The sequence below is a fragment of the Sesamum indicum genome, linkage group LG8, assembly GCF_000512975.1.
Source record: "Sesamum indicum cultivar Zhongzhi No. 13 linkage group LG8, S_indicum_v1.0, whole genome shotgun sequence".
NCBI classification, from domain to species: domain Eukaryota; kingdom Viridiplantae; phylum Streptophyta; class Magnoliopsida; order Lamiales; family Pedaliaceae; genus Sesamum; species Sesamum indicum.
The window spans coordinates 7,431,669-7,455,827 of record NC_026152.1 but is presented as its reverse complement, the minus strand read 5'-3'; the positions used below and the strand labels follow the sequence as shown (position 1 = coordinate 7,455,827).

At 34.7% G+C, this 24,159-nt stretch overlaps 1 protein-coding gene and 1 long non-coding RNA gene across 2 annotated transcripts; one reads left to right on the top strand and one right to left on the bottom strand.

Moving 5' to 3' along the window:
• Positions 1 to 732, top strand: LOC105168566 (UDP-glycosyltransferase 90A1-like). Its single transcript, XM_011088703.1, has one exon. The coding sequence runs from the start codon at positions 1 to 3 to the stop codon at positions 730 to 732; it is 732 nt and encodes a 243-aa protein (XP_011087005.1).
• On the bottom strand, positions 22,888 to 23,592 carry LOC105167828. Its single transcript, XR_848286.2, has 3 exons — positions 23,508 to 23,592; positions 23,242 to 23,351; positions 22,888 to 23,021 (listed from the first exon to the last, which is right to left on the bottom strand). It is a non-coding gene; the product is annotated as an uncharacterized LOC105167828 (long non-coding RNA).

Genomic DNA, 24,159 nt, shown 5'->3' with positions numbered 1-24,159 from the left:
ATGGTCTTCAACACATTCTACGAGCTCGAATCATTCTTTAATGACTTCTGGAATTCCAAGATCGGTCCTCGAGCATGGTGCCTCGGACCCTTGTCCATGGCAGAGCCACAGAAAATCAAGACGGCAAATTATCAAACACCTTGGTGGATTTCCTGGTTAGACCAGATGCGAGAAGCAGGGAAGCCAGTTCTGTACGTGGCGTTCGGGACTCAAGTGGAGATATCGCAGGCCCAGTTCCGGGAGATCCAGATTGGGTTGGAGAAATCAAGGGTGAACTTCTTGTGGCTCGTGAGGAAGAATGAGCTTGACGAAGGGTTTGAAGAGAGAGTGAAAAGTAGGGGTACAGTGGTGAAAGAATGGGTTGATCAGAGAGAAATACTGGAGCACGAGACTATCCGAGGGTTCCTCTGCCATTGCGGTTGGAGCTCTGTTATGGAGAGCATATGCGGGAAGGTTCCGATACTGGCGTGGCCGATGACGTGGGACCAGCCGCTCAACGCCAGGATGGTGGTGGACGTGGCGGGGGTGGGGCTGAGGGTTAAGGGCTGCAATGGGTTCGTGGAGTCGAAGGCGCTGGCGAAGGCGGCAAAGGAGTTGATGGAAGGTAGCGCCGGTAAGGAGGTGAGGAAGAAAGCGGAGGAGGTCGGCGACGCTGCAGTGAAAGCGGTGGAAGAAGGCGGGTCACCGTGGAAGGCGTTGGATCAGCTCATCAATGAGCTGAATTCGTTCTGATAAACGCCTTTTTGGATAAAATGTTCATTGTTATTATATCACATTAAATATGGAGTTCATCTTGTAAATATTCTTATCCTCATGTGTATGATCTAACTCTCGTGCCTAATATATTTGTTCTATAATTGCAATATAATTTTATAATAATTATATCATATTTATTATGTGATTATTAAATTTGATCATATCTAATTTAAAAAAATTAAATTTATTTATAACATGACCTCATTTATCAAATTGAACTTTTTATTCTGAATTAATTATTTTTTTTATTCTTTGTAATATATATAGATTATATAATTTATGTTATTTAAAAAGAATTATAATATATATATTTAGTATATAATTAATTCACATTCCACTAAACCGAATTCAAGCTAAAATTTGTCTATGGAAAAGAAAAGCTAGACGGCAATTTTTATTCATACCTTCATGTGTGTGTATATATATAAATGTTACAGCATGCAAGAGTACGTGCAATATGATTTTGTGATATGAATATATATATATATATGGACATTAATATTTAAGTGCTCATGTATTATACGAGTATTTTATTATTTTTGTGGAGATAATTTGTGACAATTAGGTAATTTGGTATCCCCAATTCTTTTAAATTGATGTAGTAAACTTTGAAAATAATGTAAATTAATTATTTTAAACTTATGTAGTAGGCCTTATATCAATGTAACTATATATTTTTGGAGAAAATTTATTTCTCAGACCAATTTTTGGGGAGGCCATGTATTATATTTCTCGGGGATATGTTCGTCATTTACCACCATAGGGCCTAATTGTTTCAATATAATACACCAAATGTTAATATAGCCCATGCAGGCTGATTTTGTTTTGATTTATTCATATTGCATATTACATAAATGTGATATTTATATGAACATAAAGTTATTTTATACATGATTAATAAATAATTTATTATGATATTTATTTTAAAATAAAAAAAGATTATTAGCCGAGTAGCAAAATTTATAATCTCCCACACTTACCAACTCAAGTACAGGACTATATAAACTACCTCTTGATGAAAACAAAGAAGGGAAGAGTTCAAATTCTAAACCTAATACCTAAACTCACACTTCTAATTCTTATTTAGTTGAATATGAGAGTTTGTTTGGTTTAAGTGAAACGAAAAGAAAAGTGAGAATGGAAGGAAAAGAATAATAGTTTTTCTTTAAGTTATTTGGTATAATTGAAATGAGAATAAATTTCAAATACTTTCGTTGTTTTGTATAAGAAATACAGATAGAAAAGAAAAGATTAACTCTTATAATTTTACTAAATTACCCTTCTCTTCACTTTGTATGATAAAATAAATAAATTAATATTATACTAATATAATTTTAGTATATCAAAAATTTTAAGATCTTATTAATAAAAATATTTATCAAATAAGAATAAGAATATTTAAATATTCATCAAAATGAGTATTGTTAATTTATTCTAAACTATTTAGTTTAAATAAATAAAAATTACTAACAAGATTGTTTACCTTTTTGTTGACTTCGATGCAATAGTTTTTCAGTGATTCTATTATTTTTTCTTTGATAATTATGTATGGTATTTGGAGATAAATTATATATAAGTAATAGAGTAAATAAAAATACAACTGTACTTTTTTGTCTTTTTAGTCTTACTTCCACTTTTCCGCCCAATTTTGACGGAAACAAAATTGGGCTCAGAAAGAGTTTCATATACACCGGATTTTATTTCACGTCCATCTCTTCCTCCTAAAAATACAAGATTATCTCTTATACGTTCATTTTTACTTCCACCTCTTTTAATTCTCTATTTTTCACCCAAACCAAATACACTCTCAGATTCATTACGTAAAATAGTTTACTATTATAACTTTCCATACACTAGATTAAAAAATATTAATGGTTACAGTTTTATTGGTTATGAACTAAAGTTATGGTAAATACTTATTATTAACCATTATTAAATAGAAGTCGATATAAAAACTTATATTATCCACCATAGAAACTATTTTTGCCATGAATATGAACCATAGCAAATGTCTTTGTTATGACTATTAACCATGACAAATATTTTCGCACACTCGCAAAAATTACAGTCAATAATTGTTACGTGACTGTGATCGAAAATTATTTATTATGATTATATATTTTTAATCATAACAATTAAATATAGTGAAATATTATATTTTTTTGAATATGATAGGAAAAATCAATGCCCAATATAGTGAACAGCTGCCTCAAGCCATATCAATTGATGAATGAACGAAGTGAAACAAGTCTTTCCACGAAAAGCAAAAGAAATGAGATCCCACTGAACTGTTTGGCCCTTTTGGTGGCAATTTGATTAAAAAAGATGTGCAAAGACGACTACTGACTTGGAGAGGTTTGTGACATTGGCAAATCAAATCAAGTCACGCTCTTATTTAATTACCAACCTTAGAGAATTAAGTCTGATTTAAGATTTTATAGTTTAAGATTTTATGAAAATTGTCATTGCCAGTAACAACTAATGACAAAAATTGTGAGTAAAATTACCACTTAAAAGCAATAAGCAACACATGTTTAGTGAAAAGCTAGCGGCAATAATTATTTATTATTATTATATTTGTGTTGCCACTAAATTATTACTTTAAATATGTTACTAATTATTTTTTACAGTGATTATTTATACATAATTTTTTATAACCAATAATTATATTTTAATAATATCGAAAGTATTATAACTCTTGATATATATATATATATATACTATAAATAACAAATTTAAAATCATCAGTTATATTTTATCATTAATATTACATTTTTTCGCCATGTGAACCTGCCCTCCAGCATGGCACTCAAACAAGTACCAAAACCAATCAAATCATTAGAAACTGTAAATATATATAAGATACCAACAAGGCTAAGTATTCAATCCAAATAATAGACCTTTTGTCCCATTTGAACTATAGAGACTACGTACTATGTTTGCTCACTTGTCAACCCTAAACACGTACATTAAATAATAGACCTTCTGTCTCATTTGAACTATAGAGCCTACGTACTATGTTTGCTCACTTGTCAACCCTAAACACTTGTACGTGGACAGACTTCCTCCTTGGAAAGTTCAAGGAAAGCTCTTTGTAGTCAATGTATATCTTCAACACTTTATCTCTCTATAAATATATAAAGGATTCAACCTACTGTGTGCTCTTTACATCTTCCAAACAATACTGATGATCAATTCCTGTTAACATCTTTTTCTCCTCCACGCCTTCAGTTGTTAGTAGTGGCAAGCAACGCATATACGCGATTCCATGTACAGTTCAATGCTGCTCCATTCACTGCAACACTTGAAGTTCTTTTGGCCTTTCCCATGTACTCTTTTCCGGATACATACCCAGCTGCTTTCACCACGGTGTCTGATCTTGTCGACCTCTTCCACCACCGGTGCACCGATGTTTTTCATCAGGGCTTATCCTTCGTCATTCCTGTACTATTGGCCTTCCTGCAGCTGAAGTATCAGGGGAATCAAGAAACTCCGTTTGCAACTCACCCCAAGACGAGGGGAGTTGCGTTTTCCGCTTGTGTTTTGTACTACTTAGCCTACAGAGCCCAGTTCCAGCCTTGCGCACATCGTTTTTCGCCTGCCTGTGTTGGTGTTCTTCGGCGTTGCATGACCTGTCGGTTGCATCCGTTGCGTCGGTTTTCTTTGCTGACTCCGTTAGGCCATTTCTGTATGTGTTATTTCTTTTGCGGCCAGCAGGTGAGCTCCTGTATTGGCCGTACCTCAAGTTGTTTGTGGAAGGAAGTGACAAATATGAGGTTGACATACGGCACATTCGACGGTTCTTGAACAATTTATCTAGGATTACCGCAAGAGCCTCTCCGGATAGGAAATACATACTTCCAAGGTGAACTTAAAACAAATAATCATTGTATGGAATAAATTATAGGTAGGGGTGGTGCAGGTAGGGTTTTCTAGTGAGGTACTGAATTTTATCAAGTGATCTAAGCGGCCAGGAGGCTAGTATGCGTTCTGGAGGTCGTGAGAGGGCTGATTCAGTCAGCTTAGTGTCTTTTGAGTGGGGATGCACATGGACTTGGATGACAACCTGCTACAAGTATTTAGATAGGGATCTTGTACGACGTATCAAGAATATTTGATGTATATATACTTAAAATTAAGAACATGGGCTGGGTTCAGGATGGATGTCCTCTCTTTTGAGAATGAGGTCTCTGACTTGGAACTCTCTAATTTTCAGTTTGCGATTATATATATGCTCCAACAATGTTGATTGTATCGCTCCATGTGAGCTCATTGCCTATCTTCTTCAACTAGGAATCAGGTTTCTTCAAACTTCTCTATTCCCACCTCAGTCGGAATCACGGATAGGTCAAGTTGCAAGGGTTGTCCGCAGTTGATGTCGATACCCCCAGAGCATGCTTAGGAGCTCATCTGCCCATTTTCCGCCAACCTTCTCTACCTTTGCTTTCAGACATTGGAAGGATGATTAGCAATCATATACATCATATATCAACTGGGTAAAATAGCCTCCTTTTTAGTTATAATTATTACGAATTCATCCTTAAACCTATATTATAGTTAGCACAACATATAAAAATCCTACCTCAAAGCCAAAATACGCAACTTACATAATTTTTTAACATCAACAACATTCCTTAGTTTGACTAACATAGTGGATTGGTAAGGGGTACAAACTAACAAGGGGAGATTATGTAATTTTGACAGTAAGAATGGAAATTTGTATATTCTAATGCTACTAGGGGAAGCAGGTGTAATTAACCATAATATATTGGGTAAATTACAATATTTTTTTTCTGAAATTTGACATAATTACGAATATCCATCATTATTTTACGGATTGGGCTAATTGTTAGAAGACCCTTAAGTTAGGGGGTTTGTAATTTTTTAATTCGTAATTATGTCAAATCTCATGTAATGTCGTTGTAATTTACCCTAATATATTTTCAAAAGATTTTTATTTGTCAAATAAAAAACATCATTTTGTTTTCATATCTTATCATAATATTGATATGGCCAAAAATGACTGGCCCAATTCACAGCCTACATACTAGAGCCCAACACAAATTAAAGAATCCAACCAAGCGTGAGGCTGGAAAGCACCCCTAGAGCTCCCATTCAACTTCGGCCTAAGAGGACAGGGGCTTGGGGATGAAATTTGGTGACATGAAGAGGGTAGGATTCCCAATGTCACCGTGGACACTAGAAGGACACCCTCCTAGATAACAGCAAATTACTCGGACCAGAATGATATAGGTGCACACGTGGAGTATGACAAGGACTTGACGAGGCCTCGTATGTGGCCAACCTTTCCCAAGAAGTCGAGATATGGATGACTTCCTATCCTACCATGATCTCTCCCAACCAAGCAAGACTCCCTCAAGATCCTCTAACCAACCCCAACATTCTGAGGAAGCCTATCCTCATGAACCATCTCTTCGACTCCCTGGGGGGCAAGACTTCTCCCTTGTTGGAGAACTTCAACTCACTACAAGAAAATAGAAGATTAGTGATAACAAAAACCAAGTGACAATCTTAATATTGTCACTAATTATATATTTAACGACAGGATTATTTACTTTGTCACAATAAGAAATTTCATGATTTTAATAATAACTATTATTTTATAAAAATTATTATTAACATGAATAATGACAAAAAAAATATCCACAAAATTATTACTAAATACAATTAGTGACTCATATATAGTGACAATCTAATGGCAACAAATAATAGTTAGTCACTATTTATGTAGGTCACTAAGTTGTCACTATAGATTTGTCATTAATTTATTGACAACTTTATACACATTTTGTATCATTGATAATTATTTAGTGACAAGATCAAAATAATTATCACTTAATATATATTATTAACGATAACTTTAAAATTATCACTTATATTATATTTTCTTGTAGTAATTATAAAGGCAGGTTGCCGCCCCCCCCCCACCCACCCACCCAGTCGAAGGTAACAATTGTTCTACTTTTCATAAGAACTCACTCATTCATCAACTCTTATTTCAATTTTCTTCACATCATAGCTTTTTTTTTTCTTCCCAACAAAAACCACCTAGAGGTGGGGAGAGCTTTTTGGAGTCCTCAGTCCTTCTATATTAAAACTGACAAAAATAATTACAGTGGGGAGAGCTACCTTTCTAGAATTTCTACAAAAGCCATGAACAAGAGTATTACTCCCTTACAAATAGAGCAACATTAAACAACAAAAGACAAGAACAGGTGTACTAGAAAAAATATGGCGAGTCAAAAGGGTTTTTGTTATCCTACCATATCGTGGATTGCACAACACCTGCAAATAAATCTATGCAAAAGAGCTAAGCCAAAATGTATCTAATGTTCCAAAAACATAAATAAATAAAAATTAGTATTAGTGTGGAGATCATGTTTGTATGGCTGACAGTCCTGGAACCTGTGAAAGGGGTTCATAAGACCTGCAAAAGACACAACAAAAAATCAGATAAGCGAGCACAACAAAAGTAACAAAATCAGAAGGTATCCAGACAAACATTGGCCACAATGTCAACCATATGAATGAGTAACCTCCAAGGAATCCATACAGATACAATCACATAAATATCACAGAAAAAGCTCAGATAGGACAACAAGCATCAGCAAAGAACCAATCAGTAATGAAGTACCCCTAATTTCATGAAAAATATTTTAATTGAAATTAGAGGTACTAGTACTTCTGATTCTAATAGCAGTCAAGGAGCAAGCGTCGAGTCTAATCAAACATCTAGGAATACCTGTGATATTATCAAGGGATAGAATGGTGAGATGTTGATTGAAACATGCTTAATTAGCAAAATAATCGACCACTTGGTTATCCTTTCTAAAAATATGTGATATCTTGAACTCAATTTGGAATAGAAGATTTCTAATTTGTTGCAACAGATTTTGAAGGTGCTATGGCCCTTGGGGGGAGACAACATGAGTTTGAGGGTGATGTTGGCATCTGTTTCCACCTAAATTTTCCTAATGTTGCTATCAATGCACAATTTAACACCTCTATAGATAGCTTTCAGTTCTGTTGCTGTGTTGGAGATGAGGCCAATATGCTCCTGAAATGCGAGGACAGTCTGACCTAGATGATTCTTGATGATACCACCTGCCCTTACAACGGCTGGATTTCCTTTTGTGGCCCCATCCTTGTTCAATTTGAACCATCCCCTATCTGGCTTAATCCACATAACAATTGAGATTTTGGATGATATCTTATGAGGGGGGAGTGAAATTTTAAAAATAGATGCAACAGATATGTTCCCTTTTCAGTGTGTAGCTCTCATAAGGTTAGTTTTACCAAGAAGATGAAGATAATTGAGGGTTTGTGAGATAATACGATTAGCTTCGAAAGAAGTCCCCTCAAATATGGCAGCATCCTTGCAAATCCAAGTGTTCCACATGATAAGCGGGAGAAGAATATCTCTGATGTGAAGCTAATTAGAAATATTGCTTCTCCAAACTTGAAGGGTCATGAAAAAATTGTCTATAACAGGAATATTGAGTTGAAATTTGGAGGCAAAGAAGCTCCAGACTTCAAGGAAAATCTTGTTATGAAGGAAAAAGTGAGGGATAGTCTCCTCGTCCATCAAATGCCAAACACATCTACAGGCGAGATAGATGCCCTTTTGTTTGAGTCTGCTGTCAACTGGTATCCAGTTATGGAGAACTTTCCCAATGAAGATAGAAATGGTAGGCCTAGCGAGGGGGGACCACAGATTTTTGAAAATGGGTAGTGAAGGTTTGTGATCATATGTTAACTTAATGTCTTGAATTAAATTAGTGAAACCATTAAGATTTTATTTAATATTTTTAGATAGGTCAAGCTTATATCTAAAAAACTTTTCTAGTTAAAAAGTTTACAAGAAAGAAAAGTTTCAGTATAAAGTTCTTCAAGTTTTTTCGATAATTCTTTAGCAGAATTTTATTTTCCTACTTTTCTTATTACAACATCAGACAAATTGAGAATAATAGAAGAGTAAGCATATTCATCATTTTTAAGTTTTTTATCATCAGAAACAGTATCAAATATTTTCCATCACTAGTTTTAAAAACTTTTTACTGAATTAAAATTCCTTTCATTTTTGTTGCCATATTGAAAAATCAAATTCACCGTCAAACGATTGCAAATTATAGCCAGCCATATTTATTCAGAAAATAATCACAAACACAGAATAATAAGCAAGCAGAAGAATTTATCAAATTAAAAAGAACTGTAGATAAAGAGGGTGCCTTAGCTATTCCTCAAGTTAAACACCCGCAGCCTCAAAGGCTCGGCTAGGTGAGGGAAATAGCAAGGGTTTGGTCTAGGTTTGAATAGAAGAAAATTTAACAAAAAATAAAAGCTGCTGAAAGGAACGAACTTACCAAGCGACAATAGCTCTGATACCACTATTGGGTATCAAACTTCAAGATCATGCCCATGTAAAGAACCTATCAAAACTATTACAGAAATAAAAAAATGGGTTTGAAACTCTTAAATTAAAAACCTTTACAGAATACTAATAAGTTACAGATCTGAACAAAAGATTACAGTAGTTAAAATATTACAAAAAATAAAAGAAGGCTCTGAAATCAAATCCAAAAGAGGGAACCCAAAAGCCCACTAAGGCCAGCAACCCAAGACAAAGGCTATAGCCAATAAGGCTATTAAGATCAGCCACTAAGCCAAGATAACAGAGGCAACAAAGGCACAAGATCAACTACAAAGGTTATAACACAAGACCACAAAGGGAAAAAAACCAGAAGGCAGGGAATGGAGAGGAAAAGAGGCGAGAGAGAGAACTGAGGGAATTAGGGCTTGACACAGAGAAATGAGGGGGCGGATTGATATACGATCAAACCAAGTAAAAACGGGTTGGGTGGATGGTTGGGCAAGGGAAGTGGATAACAGCATTTGGGTCAGGCAACCTTTAAAGGGATCAGCCTTCCAAGAGTGATGGACTGGGCCTCAGTGATTTGGGCCACCTAATTATTCTTACAAAGAATTTGTATGGAGGGTTGGGCGAGAAGAAGGGAATGATTCTTGCTAGAGGAGAGAGATGAGAGAAAAATCTAATTCTTCAAAAGTTAAATTATATCGAAGACAAAATTGTATAGTTATAAAATTAATACACAATTAATGTATATAAACCTCTTATTTCTGAGTGGAGCTCCCCAAGAGACTAACTCGGCCTCAATCTCCTCCACCATGAGGAGTTTCAACTCCTCTTTATCATGTTTTCTTCAAAATCAGCTAGGCTCTATTTAAATTGCCTCGAATTTATTTCAATTTAACCATTAAATTAATTAAAGCTCAATAAATTTTCAATGAATATTTTAAACTTCTCCTTATTATTTTAAAACCCGACAAAAACCCATTAGTTTAATTTAATCTAATTAAATAAACTAAAAAGCCCAATTGTATTAATTAAATCACTCAATTAAATAATTAAATCGAATCAAATTAAATTAATTTAATTGTGCTAGGCCAAAAGCAATTAAACCAAACTCAAGATTAATTTGTTCTCTTTTTTCATTTCGTCTCCTATTGTTTTTATTGATTAAAGGATTCGGTTGACTAGAAGTGATCCAAAGATGGAAGGGTGAATCAATTTATAATAATAAAAGGTGTCAAGCATTTAATTAATTACTGATCATTATAATATTAGAATTTATTATAATAAAAGGCGCGAGAGCGAGCTCTAAGATTCACAATCTATAGATTACTGATTTTCATGACTTCAGATTTCTGGATAATCAGTCATAACTTCAAAATTAATTAACATAATAATTTACCTTTGACAACCATCTGACTTTTTATTGTCTTTTTTTTTTAAATGATAAGTACATAATTACATCAAATCTCAATTTTCAAAGTTGCTTTTGTTTTTGAATAAGTATATGATTGGATCAATATCTCAATATTTAACCAAATACATCGATAAATGCATCAATACAACGAAAAATATAATGGAACCAATTCCAATAAACTCACAAAAAATAATACAAATATACATAATTAATAAGATGGGATTAGAACTCAAGGCCTCAAACTCAATCATGGAATCTCTACCTTAACCATTAGGCTAAGACAGTGCTCAGTGCAAGGTGAACTTATAGTACTCTTTAAAATACTAATAAGTGATTCCTAAATTTTTTAAAAAAATATTTTATTAACTCTAAAAATAAGAAGATATATAAACTTAATAATAAACATTTTAAAAAAACTAAAGAGTTGCTATACTTATATGTAAGATCTTAGTATATTCTTTCAAATTAATTAATTATAAAGCTTCCGTTTTAGATTCACCTGGGGAGTATATATAGCGGGTTCGAAGAAGAACCAACACCAATCCCACACAAATTCCTCAAGAACCGTCGAATGACTCGAATCTGCCGCGTGTAAACCTCAAATTCATCGTTTCCCTCCACAAACAACTTGCGGTACAGCCAATACAGGAGCTCACCTCTGCTGGCAGCCAAAGAAACAACACATACAGAAAAGGCCTAATGGAATCAGCAGAGAGAAGCAATGCCATGGATGCCATTGACAGGTCGACAAACCCCTCCATGCAATGCCGAAGAACACCAACACAGGCAGGCGAAAAACGACGAGCCCAAGGCCGAAGCTGGGCGCGGTATGCTAAGTAGTGCAAAAGAAAAGCGGAAACCGCAAGTCCCGTCCTCTTGGGGTGAGTTGCAAACGGAGTTCCTTTATTGCCCTAATACTTGAGCTGCAGGAACGCCAATAGTACAGGAATGAAGAAGGAAAAACCCTGATGAAAAACATTGGTGTAGAGGTGGACAAGATGAGAGACCGTGGTGAAAACAGCTGGGTATGTACCCGGAAAAGAGTACATGGGAAAGGCCAAAAAAACGTCAAGTGTTGCAGTGAATGGAGCAGCATGGAACTGTGCATGGAATCGCGTATATGCGTTGCTTGCCATTACTAGCCATTGATGGCGTGGAGGAGACAAAGATTTTAAGAGGAATTGATGATCAGTGTTGTTTGAAAGATGTAAAGAGCAGACAGCAGGTTGAATTCCAATCGTATGAGCGTTTTAGAAAATAGAGATATTTTTTTATTTGAAAAACAAAAAAACTAACCAAGATAATACATTATCATTATATTAGGTTAGATTCTAATAACTCCAGCTGGAAAGTGGAATGTGTGGAGGGGACCAGCATACCCAAATTTGAAAATATTTATGTGGGCAAATTGCAATTTTCGTCCAGTTTCTTAGGGGCGGTGGCGTTTCCAGTCCAGGTCGTTTCCAAAATAGAATTGTAGAACAGTAATTAAAAAAAATTGTCAATTTTAGGACAAATTACCCTAAATCAGCCGGAATTGTGCACGTTTGGGGCACGTGAGCGTCTGAAAATTGGGGGAAGCATACGTGGCCGGTTAAATAGATTACGTGTAAAAAAAAAAAGGGAGGGGGGGGAGGAACATGACGTGGCAAGCTAACGTGGAAAAAAGGCCACGTCAGCTTGCCTATTAAAATCGCTCTTTTTGCTCTGGAAAACGCATTCACAGCTTACCCCTGATCTTTGCAAGAACCCTAGTTCGCTTACCCCCAATCTTTGGCACGCAAGAAAAAATTCGCTCCCAAGGCACGATTTAGGGAGAAATTGAGCAAGGAATTGAAATGAGCAGTGTTTCATCTCTTGTCGCTTGCTATTGTGGAAAGAGGGCAGTGCTTCGGACCTCATGGACTGAGATCAATCCTGGAAGGAGATTCCATTCATGTAAAAACTACAATGTAAGTTTGTTTTTCTTTTTTGTTCATCTCCACTTTGCTGAATTTTCTCCTCATTATATTTTTTTTATTTTCTTAACTGATTGTAGATGGGTGGGTGTGGTTTTTTTTATTCGGAGAACCCTCCAATGTGTAGAAGGGCGCGTACAATTATCCCAGGTTTATTGCGCAAGAAGAATGAAATGGAAGCTCGTACAATTATCCCAGGTTTATTGCGCAAGAAGAATGAAATGGAAGCTGAAATTTTGAAACTAAATTTCAGACATGGAAGACTTTGGAGACTGACAGTTGTTTTGTTGGTTGTTTACATAATGTGCATTTGGGTGAGTGTTGGATTGTGTTCGAAGAAGCAACAAGAAAAATGTAGGGTGTAGAAGATGAAGAAGATGGTTAGGCTTAGTAGGGTGTAAAAGATGAAGAAGATGGTTAGGCTTTGAATGTATTGTATTTGGTATTTTTGAAATACTTGTATCACTGGTTATATGTAATGGAATTTTCCCCTGTTTCAATGTATTGTATTGTATTTAGTATTTAGTATTTAGTTTCATCTTTCAATTAATTGTATTACAAATTCATATGCTACCATTTGGTTATGTGTAATCCTGTTTCTGCACATTACTTTTCCTGCAAACCAAAACTTCAATATTTCCTGCAAACCAAACCAAAAATTCATATGTTACCATTTGGACTGTAATATACATACTTTCTGGCAAAATTTCTGCACACCAAAACTTCAACAATGCAAAGAAAAATAGAACACTTAAATACCCCTGCTTCATGGCATTTGACTTCACTTGCACAATGCAACCAATGCAAACAGAAAACGTAACTCATAATTTCTGCAAACAGAAAAGTAATAGATAACTCATAACTCATAATTTCTGCAAACAGAAAACATAACTCATAATTTCTGCATATCATAATTTCTGCCAAGAATTCTTACATTGCAATGTATTTGACTTCATGACATTTCACTACACTTGCACAACCAAAAAACACTATCCACAAAAACTCCATTCACAAAAACTGATTCACAAACACTATCCACAAAAACTCCATTCACAAAAACTAATTCACAACACACTATCCACAAAAACTCCATTCCTACCACCCCAACACAAAAACTGATTCACAAAAGCAAGTGCACAAAAACTACTTTTGCCCGTGATCCTCAGAACTTTGGGAAGGCCAGCTAGAGGTGTCAACCCACTTTCTCCCATGCTCCTTCACTATTGTCTTGGAAATAGGAGCTGTCGGGCTGCTTGAAAAAGAAGGCATGAAACTGGTACCAGTCATTGGAGGAGGTGCCCTGATGTTGAGTCTCGGTTGCAATGTCACTTGGGGTCGGAATGACATGTTTGTGTTGGCCATCTGCAGTTGTTCGTACATTGTAGGCCCTTGAACACATGGTGGAGTGGGTGTAGGGCCAGGTTCTGTCAGTATTTCTGGCTCCACATCATGCTGCATTGGCTCATGTAGTTCCACAATTGGAGGTAAAATTGGTGGTTGATCATTTACTCCACTATCACTAGCAGGCATAGTCACCTAATTCAATATCATTGAACACACGGTCAACCAATTTGTACAATATGATTAAACACCCGTAAAAAAGTAAGCATACTTACCCTATTTGGATCTTCATAGACAGAATGTTTCCTCTTCCTTGTAGTGCTTGTGGATGATGAACCTACCTGAAAATGAAAATTAATATACAAAAGAGTACATTAGTTTATATGTATACAACAGATCGTGTATAAAAATAAAAGTGAATATTGAGTCACCTTTGAAAATAAAGCATTCATTTCAATCTTATCAAGCCCAGGTTCTTGCATGTCCTTATATAAGGCACATACTTTGCATTATGCCCCTCTTCACCACATATCTTGCAGTGATGTTTGACATGTTGCCTTCTCAGTTTAATCTGTTTCTTCTGCTTTTTCTTTCCATCTTTTTCTTTACCTTCATCAGGCTCTCTATTTCTTGCTCCAGCAGGTCTTCCAGGACCCCTTCCAAAGTTTGGAGGCAACGGAGGAATGAAGTCTGTCTCAGCCCACAACATTTCACCACTGGGTATAGCAGGATCATACACTGACTTGTATGTATCCACATTGTAGTAAGAGTGAACCATCTCTTCAGGCTGCAAATTTTGATTAAAAATTGCACTGCATGCATGCTTGCAAGGGATTCCTGACAACTGCCACAATCTACATGTACATGTTCTCCTCTCCAAATCCATTGAGAATTGACTCCCATCATAACATGAAATTTGATAGTATCTATCATTGGCCTTAATAGGGATGCAGTCACCAATTTTATCAATGTGTTTCTGCAGCAACCTTTTAATTTTGGGGCACAGATTTCCTTTCCACTGCTTGGATGCTTTTTCCCTGTTTTCTTGCAATCTTCGCATTAGATATTCCCTTATCCATTCTAGCATTGTAAGAATAGGCTTATCTCTTGCATCCATTATGTTTGCATTGAAGCTATCACAATAATTATTAAGTAACATATCACATTTTGGCAATTCAGTAAAATGTGACTTACTCCACTCACTTAGGGGCATGTGTGCTCATCCTTGTACAGATTAACCTGGAAAGTTTGTTCATTCTTCAATTTTGTTGCATGTATTTTCCACTCACATCCCTCCCCAGAACACACAGCATAGACTCTGAAGGAATCATTCTTAGTGAATTTGACAGTTCTTTTATTTTTTATTGCATGTGATTGCACTGCTTTTTTGAACTCTTTCTTAGAACTAAATATCATTCCCAACTCAAGTGCAGGATCATACATTTGATCTGGATTGAATGCAACAAAATTAGGCCCATTCTCCTCATCATCTGACTGTCTATGTTCATCGAGATCATTCTCACTAGCCACCATATCAATTGATTCATTTTCAGAGTTGTCTTCCTCAGCATCATTTTCATCATTTTCGTCATTCATGTCATTTCCTATATCATTTTCATCATTCATGTCATTTCCTCCTGTTTCATCATCCTCCTCACCCCCTGTTTCAGCATTCATGTTATTTCCTCCTACAACTCCCAAAAATACTATGTCATCATCCTCCGCTACTTTAGTTTTCCCCTTCTCCTTCTCCATCACCTTCCCCTTCCCCTTCCCCTTCCCCTTTGCCTTTGTTTTACCCTTTTTCCCCCTCACTGGACCAGTTTCAACAGCAACCTCATTAGGTTCTGGAGGCGTATGTTCAATATATACTGTAAATTCTCTGGTTTGCATGTGATCTAAAGCCTGTTCTAGTATGTCTTCATCACTGAACAATAGTTTAAAGCCACCATTTTTAATTATGTAAAACCTCATTCCTTCCCCAGAAACCCCACATTTTTCAACAAACAGTTCAAGATTTTGCCTGTTCATATGTGTCACATTCACATAATCAAATTTCTGTAATTTCCCCCCAATGCAAGCTGCAACAGGCATGTTTCTAAGTTCACCCCCATAGAACACAGCTACTGTTATAGATTCTGTTTCAGGATCTGTAAAAAGAGCATACAAAAAAGAGAAACCTAAGCAACATAGAAAACAACACACCATACCAATACCAATATTATAATAGCAATTTAATGGGGGACCACGTTTCCCCTTTACAAAATAGCAATACAAAAAAAAATAAATAAATAAACAGACACACACACACAAAACAACAAAGAACAGTCATCTTCAGGGGACCATGTTTCCCCTTTTCAGAATACCAATTTTATTTACTTTAAATACTATTTTGAGAGCACTAAGCACAATGCAAGTAAAATAACAAAAAAAATGGAGGAACCACTTACGATAAGCAGGCGATGGCATATTCACATGCCTGTCTGCGCGAATGACGACCATCTTCCCACAATCGATTCTACAGCAGTGAAAACTCCTTTTCCTTCGTGCTAAAGTCCAGTAATTTCGTTTTTACTCTTTTTTCTTTCTTTACAATTTAGGGATTTGGCTGGGGAAATTTACCCCTCTTTCTTTACCTTACTCTGTAAAAGAGGTGAGAAGACGACGGCACGTGAGAAAGACGTGCCCTCTGTTTTTCCTCCAACACTTTCCACATTGGCAAGCTGACGTGGCCTTTTTTCCACGTCAGCTTGCCACGTCATGTCGCCCTCCCTTTTTTTTACACGTAATCTATTTAACCGGCCACGTATGCTTCCCCCAATTTTCAAACACTCACGTGCCCCAAACGTGCACAATTCCGACTGATTTAGGGTAATTTATCCTAAAATTGCCATTTTTTTTAATTACTGTTCTACAATTCTATTTTGAAAACGACCTGGACTGGAAACACCACCGCCCCTAAAAAACTGGACGAAAATTACAATTTGCCCTATTTATGTCGGCATTTTCTTGGAATGTCCCACACGTTCATGAAATTAAATTCATGGGTCTTAATGAAATTGACTTGATACCTAAGTTTTGAGTTTTCATGTAATTTATATTGTTAATAAGTAGTAGCGTATTTTTTTTTAGGACTGTACAAAAAAAATATACACTATTATATTTGTATAGTTCATTATATTTTTAAAATTAATATAATTTTAATATTATGATTTTTTAAATTTTAATATATTTTTATAAATTAATTAAATATAATTAATTTATAAAAAATAAATTTAAATAAAAATATAAAAATATTGAGTTCATGAATTCAATTGAATCCATGTCGTGGATGAGATCCACGACATGCACATTTTAAGAAAAATATATATTTTTAATGTCAACATTCGCGAGGCAATATACTTTTATAATATATTATATATAAATTATATTTATATAATTTTTTTTATAATACTAAAATAATTAAGCCCCCAAAAAGTTGATGTGAACCCCTTTTACATTTTATTTTATTTTAATAAATATATTGGGTTCTAGTAAATGTTTAATTATTGAAGAATGGAATTATTTCACTTTTCATACCCAAATTATACTCATTTTTTAGTTTTAGTATCCCAAATTTTCAAGTCAGCAAACTTAGTACCTGAAGTTTTTAATGGCCATCCACCTGAGTACCCTCTGGCTTCCGTTAAGTTGGCCGTTAATACTAACAATCAATCTAATTTTGGAGGTAGAATTAGACTGGAATTTATCTATATAAGGCTGTTTATTCAACACACAAAAAAAATTCTATTTTAATTCTTTTCAATTTCAATCTTATAATTTATGAAAATAATTTTAAAAAATTACATATTTAATCTAATTTTTTTAAAAAAATACCAATTTTACTGAAAAAGCATTTTTTTTCTTTTTTCTTGTTGCTTGGCCACAACGCAAATGTTGTCATACTCTAATTTATCGAGGGTTTATGCTATAATTTTTCATATATTTCTTTTAATTATTCTAACGAATGTTTTTTATTTTTGGCTTTTCTTGTGACTTTTTAATAAATTTATAAACAAAATTTTCTCAGCCAAAAATAATAATTAAAATATATTTTTTATTTTGTGCACAAACAACGCTATAATATATCAAAGTATGGATATGCAATTTTATTTCACTCAAAAGTACATTATCATCCTTTGAGTAGTTTATTCAATTTTTCTTTGTTTATTTTTCGGAAACAATATTAGTGATTGAACATAAGATTTTCTTAGTTTTCTTAAATTATTATTAGACGACTATCTCTACATTTGAATTGGTATTTCCATCACGATTTAGTATTTATTTTAATAGAATCTAGGTTTTTTTTTTTTACATTATTGTCCTCAATAATAAAACAAAAATAAAAATAAAAATATTTGGTGTGTTGAATAAAATGACAGCCAAATATGTTCTAATATAGACAAGATCCCGTCTAATTTTTCCTCCAAAATTGGATTGACCATTTGTTTTAATGATCAATCTAATGGAGGGTGCTCAGGCGAATAAAAATTAAAAATTTTGGATACCAAGTCTAATGATTTGAAAATCTGGAGTATTAAAACTGAAAAAGAGTATATTTTGGATACAAAAACTAAAATTATTTTTTTCGGTAAAGGTAAATTTCATTAAGTAAAAAAATATAATAGTACAATAAATCTTGCTTAATCTAAGCGGTTTTCTCGACAGGCCAAGAAATCCGCCATAAGCGGTAAAGCACACAAGTGCTAATAGAAACTAAAATTATTCCCAATGAAGAATAGATGTTTGTTAGTTTTGTAACATATTACCCAAAATTAAGGTGTTCTCAGTACATACAAGAAAGTATTACAAAAAACAAAAAAAGAAAAATATTTAAGTGTTAAAATACAAAAATGTGTATAATTTGGATAGTAAATTACTAGGTAAAATCAATTTACACTCTTCTTATAATGAGAAAAGAGTATTTTACTCTATAAAAAAAATAGTAAAATACCTTCTAAATTTTGAAAAATGAAGAAAAAAAATTCATGTCTAAACTGTTGATATGAAGGTAATTTATATTATTTTTCAAAATAAAGGAGATAATTTGAAGTAAATTATATTTAATCCGTAAAATATCTTCCCTAGTTTAAAAATATGTTTGATAAAACTTACATTATTTCAATGAAAACAATCTTAGGATTATTTTGAATTTGGCAAATTGACAAAAAAAACTCTCATTTTTCATATATTATTATTTTATATTGCAAACACCTGTTAAGTGATTAAATATGTGTTTGAAATAGATGGTACATTTAGATTTTACGACCATATATGCAATGATAATCACTACATCGGTGCAGCATGGAGAAAGAACTACGACCAAAATTTCCGTCAGGAACATTCTTCATTTTTTTAGGACAACATATTTAATGATAATTACTACAAAAAGAATTTAAAAATTATGCTAAATAAATACTATTCCTTACAATTAAACAAAATCAATGTGAGTAGTGGGGAAAAAAATCAAATTGAAGCAAGATATAAAATTTCATGCAACCTACTTAGGCTTTTGTAGATACTACACCCTCTACAACAAATATGACATTTAACCAAATACATCGATAAATACATCAATACAATGAAAAATATAATGGAATCAATTCCAATAAACTCACAAAAAATGATACAAATATACATAATTAATTAGATGGGACTAGAACTCATGGCCTCGAGCTCAATTATGAAATCTTTACTTTAACCATTAGACTAAGACGGTGGTCAAGCATGAAGGGAACTTATAAACTCTTTAAATATTACAAAGGGCTTCGTAATTCTTTTGGAAAAAAATTTTATTAACTCTACAAATAAGATGATATATAAACTTAATAACAAACTTTTTTAAAAAAATTAAAGACTTGATATACTTACATGTAAAATTTTAGTAAATTCTTTCAAATTAATTAATTATAAAGCTTCCGTTTTAGATTCACCTGGGGAGTATGTATCGCGGGTTCGAAGAAGAACTAACAGTAATCCCACACAAATTCCCGACGAACCGTCGAATGACTCGAATCTGCCGTATGCAAACCTCAAATTCATTTCCCTCCACAAACAACTTGAGGTACAGCCACCACAGGAGCTCAACTGCTGGCCGGCAAAGAAACAACAGATACAGAAAAGGCCTGATGGAATCAGCAAAGAGAAGCGATGCCATGGACGCCATTGACAGGTCACCAAACCCCTCCATGCAATGCCGAAGAACACCAACACAGGCAGGCGAAAAACGACGAGCCCAAGGCCGCAGCTGCACGCGGTAGGCTAAGTAGTGCAAAAGAAAAGCGGAAACCGCAAGTCCTGTCGTCTTGGGGTGAGTTGAGAATGGAGTTTCTTGATTGCCCTGATACTTCAGCTGCAGGAAGGCCAATAGTACAGGAATGACCAAGGAAAAGCCCTGATGAAAAACATCGGCATTGAGGTGGACAAGATGAGAGACCGTGGTGAAAACAGCTGGGTATGTTCCCGGAAAAGAGTACATGGGAAAGGCCAAAAAACCATCGAGTGTTGCAGTGAATGGAGCAGCATGGAACTGTGCACTGAATCGCGTATATGCGTTGCTTAACAATTGATGGCGTGGAGGAGACAAAGATTTTTAGAGGAATTGATGATCAATGTTCTTTGAAAGATGTAAAGAGGAGACAGCAGGTCTATATAGTTTTAGAGAGATAAAATGTTGAAGATATACATTGAGTTCGCATATCGCATTTCAGAGCTTTCCATGAAATTTCCACGGATTGAATACTTCCTTCATGGCATTATTTACTCGGAGTAAACGCAATTTTTGTGGTGTAACTATAGCCCAATCTCATTTTAGTCATTTATCTTTATAGAGTTTTGATTTGGTTCTCTGTGTAATTGAATTGCTCAATTTTAGTCCTATTTTGGCCGGAAAAATACCAAGGTTGCCGAAATTTACACGTGGCTCCTACGTGGATATTTAAATTGGGGCTGAGATTTCATTGGTTGAGATTTAGATGACTTGGCAATTTTCGAATTTAAAAAAAAAAAGTTTACATTGCCAAACACTCAGCAAACGGCCGGCGGACGGCGGCGCGACGGACAATGTCGGCGAGAAGATGAAAATTACAAGATCTTTGCACACAATTGATGAAAAACGAAGGGACTGGTCTCAAACAACTCGCAACGACGAGAGGAAGCGAATAGTGGTGGTCCGCGACCGTGGGCCGGCGTGAAGACGGAGAAAACGGCGGCGGACGACGATCGAGAGCTTTAAGTGGATGTATCTTTTCGCCTAGTTGATGAAAATTGATGAAACTAATACCATTAGAACCGTAATGAGCAGGCGAATCCAACGGTACCAGTCCGTGACCGTGGGTCGGCGTGACGACGGAGAAAACGGCGGCGGAATATGGTTTTTGCGGCGGACGATGATCGAGAGCTTCAAGTGGATGTATCTTTTCTCCTAGTTGATGAAAATTGTTGAAACTAGTACCATTAGAACCGCAATGAGCAGGCGAATCTAACGGTACCAGTTTGCGATCGTGGGTCAGCGTGATGGAGGAGAAAACAACGACGGAATGTGATTTCGCGACGGCCATGTAATTTTTTTTTTTTCAAAATTCGAAAATTGCCAAGTCATTTAAATTTCAACCAATGAGATCTCAGCCCTAATTTAAATGTCCATGTAGGAGCCACGTGTAAATTTCCGGCAGCCTTGGTATTTTTCCGGCCAAAATAGGACTAAAATTGCGCAATTCAATTACATAGAGGACCAAATCCAAACCCTAGAAAGATAAAGAATTAAAATGAGATTGGGCTATAGTTACACGACGAAAATTATATTTAATCCTTATTTATTCCACTACAAGAAAACAGGGCATCAGAGACGGAAATTTCCGTCTCTGAAAGTAGGATTTCCGTCTCTAAAACAAATTAGAGACGGAAAATTTCGTCGCGGAAGTCCGTCGCAGAAGGCCGCGTCGCTAATAATTTAGCGACGGAAATATTCCGTCGCGAAATCTGAGACCGAAACGTCGGTCGCTGATTCTGTCGCCAAAAGAGAAGAAAATTTAACTGTAATCCGTCTCTGATTCCGTCGATAAAGGTAAAATAATTTCCGTCTCTAATTCCGTCTCTGAAATGAAGAAAATATTCCGTCGCTAATCCAGCTCTAAAACCTTACAAATTTCCATCTCTAATCCGTCTCTGATTCAGCCTCTAAATTTTCAAAATTTTTCGTCTCTAATCCATCTCTAATTTTTTTGGTTTTTTTTGGGCAGATTTTTAATTTCTGTACCCAAATTAATATCCGAGTCATTATAGCATCAAATATACATTCCATTAATGCCAAAATCTGAATTTTCCAAACAAGAACAACAAATATTAACAAAAAAGATACTCATAATACAACACTAATATAATTAATGTCATCATCCAAATACTACCAAATAATATCAATTTCGACTCCCAAGTCAACAAACATATGTCAAAGTACAACCCAAATCAACATACACTAAGTGATAAACAACCAACAGAAAAAATAAACTAATTATCTTTCCTGGAATGTGTTGCTCCTGTTGTCCCGACCTACCAACAAATTGATGGTTTGTGTATCCCACATCTTGAAGTAATTTTCGAATTAGTTCTTGTAGGTATGCCTCCCTCTTCGGAGCCTCTTCAATGAAATCTGGTATATTGTCGATGCTTCCTATCTCACTCAGCATCTTAAGCACGGCCTACAAAATATACAAGAAAAGAAACACTGTCAGACTTAATGTGGCTTGTAAGGATAGCATAAGTACTATGTTTGTCTTTAGTAAGTACTTCGTTCATCCCATTTGAATACCAAAATTTTCCTGGCAGCTTCACAAACAGTAAATGCAAGTACCTCATTGGCTCCACCATGAAGAGGGCCATACGGGCTCCAACTACACCAGCGAGGGCTGTATACACATTAACACCACTGCACACAACAATTTGCATGAGTTACAAACCAAAAATTTTTTTTCCCATGTTCACGAAGACAATAAGATACAACCTTGAAGCAAGGTGCCTTGCAGCTGCAGTGGAGCAATTCATTTCATGTTCTGCATGTAATATGAAAAGAATATCAAGAGCACGAGCAAGCCGTGGATTAGGTTTATAAGACCTGTTGCCCCTGTTTGTTCCATGATCAAAACCCTTGGTTAGATTAAGCGGATAAGTTTCAAAGAGAAAATACACTTGCTAGTGTAGTTTTATGCTGCAGTTACTTAAAACCAATATCCTGCAAACTTGAAAATATAAGTGGAAACAAAAAGTAAATCCACTTAAACTAGCATTTACACAAATTTGATCTTGTCGGCAAAAATTATCTCTAACAAAAGTACAGCACTTACAATGAATCAAGCATATATAAGAAGTTCTCTGAGTATGAGAGGTTGCTGGATGGAAGAACAGGTGGCCTTCCAGCCATTCTCAAGTAAGCGGCTGCAGCAATTGTAGGCGCCTGCAGATATAATTACTAGACTCTTAGTACTGATGCCACCAAAACTCATGACCAGCTGTATGATATTACGAAAGACGCAGAAATATACAAAAGATGCACATCCTAGACATGAACCAGTATTATAACTGTCAATATAAGTGAAGGAAGAAACACCACCTTCCCGAGTATGCGGACAATTTGCTTATCTCTCACTTGTTTAGACTTGTATATGTCTTGGCCCTATATGAAAAATGAACCAAATAATCATAATTATTTTTTATTATTATTATTATTATTATTATTATTATTATTATTATTATATTATTATTATTATTATTATATTAGTATTATTATTATTATATTATTATTACTACTACTACTACTATTATTATTAGTGTTAGTATTATTATTACCATTATTATTATTGTTGTTGTTGTTATTATATTATTATTATTGTTGTTAGTATTATTATTATTATTTTAAATTATGAGACATAAATCATAAAATTTTTACATAGATATAGTTGAAATTAATATATGTTCACAATCTGCAAAATTTATATATATTTAGAAATGTTAGTATAACATTGATATAACTATCATCTTATATTGTTGAACAACATGGGTTAATCTAGCCATCAAAATTCAGATCAGACCGTTAGGTATGATAAAACTTACAAAAAAATACATTTGGTAAAGTTTTAGACTTATTGGATATACGGATGTCGAGATATCGTACTCGAAACAGAAGAGTAATCATTCAAGAAGGTGTATCGTTAAATCAGACCATGTGATTTTAAATAATACCGTCCGATATGATCTAATGGACA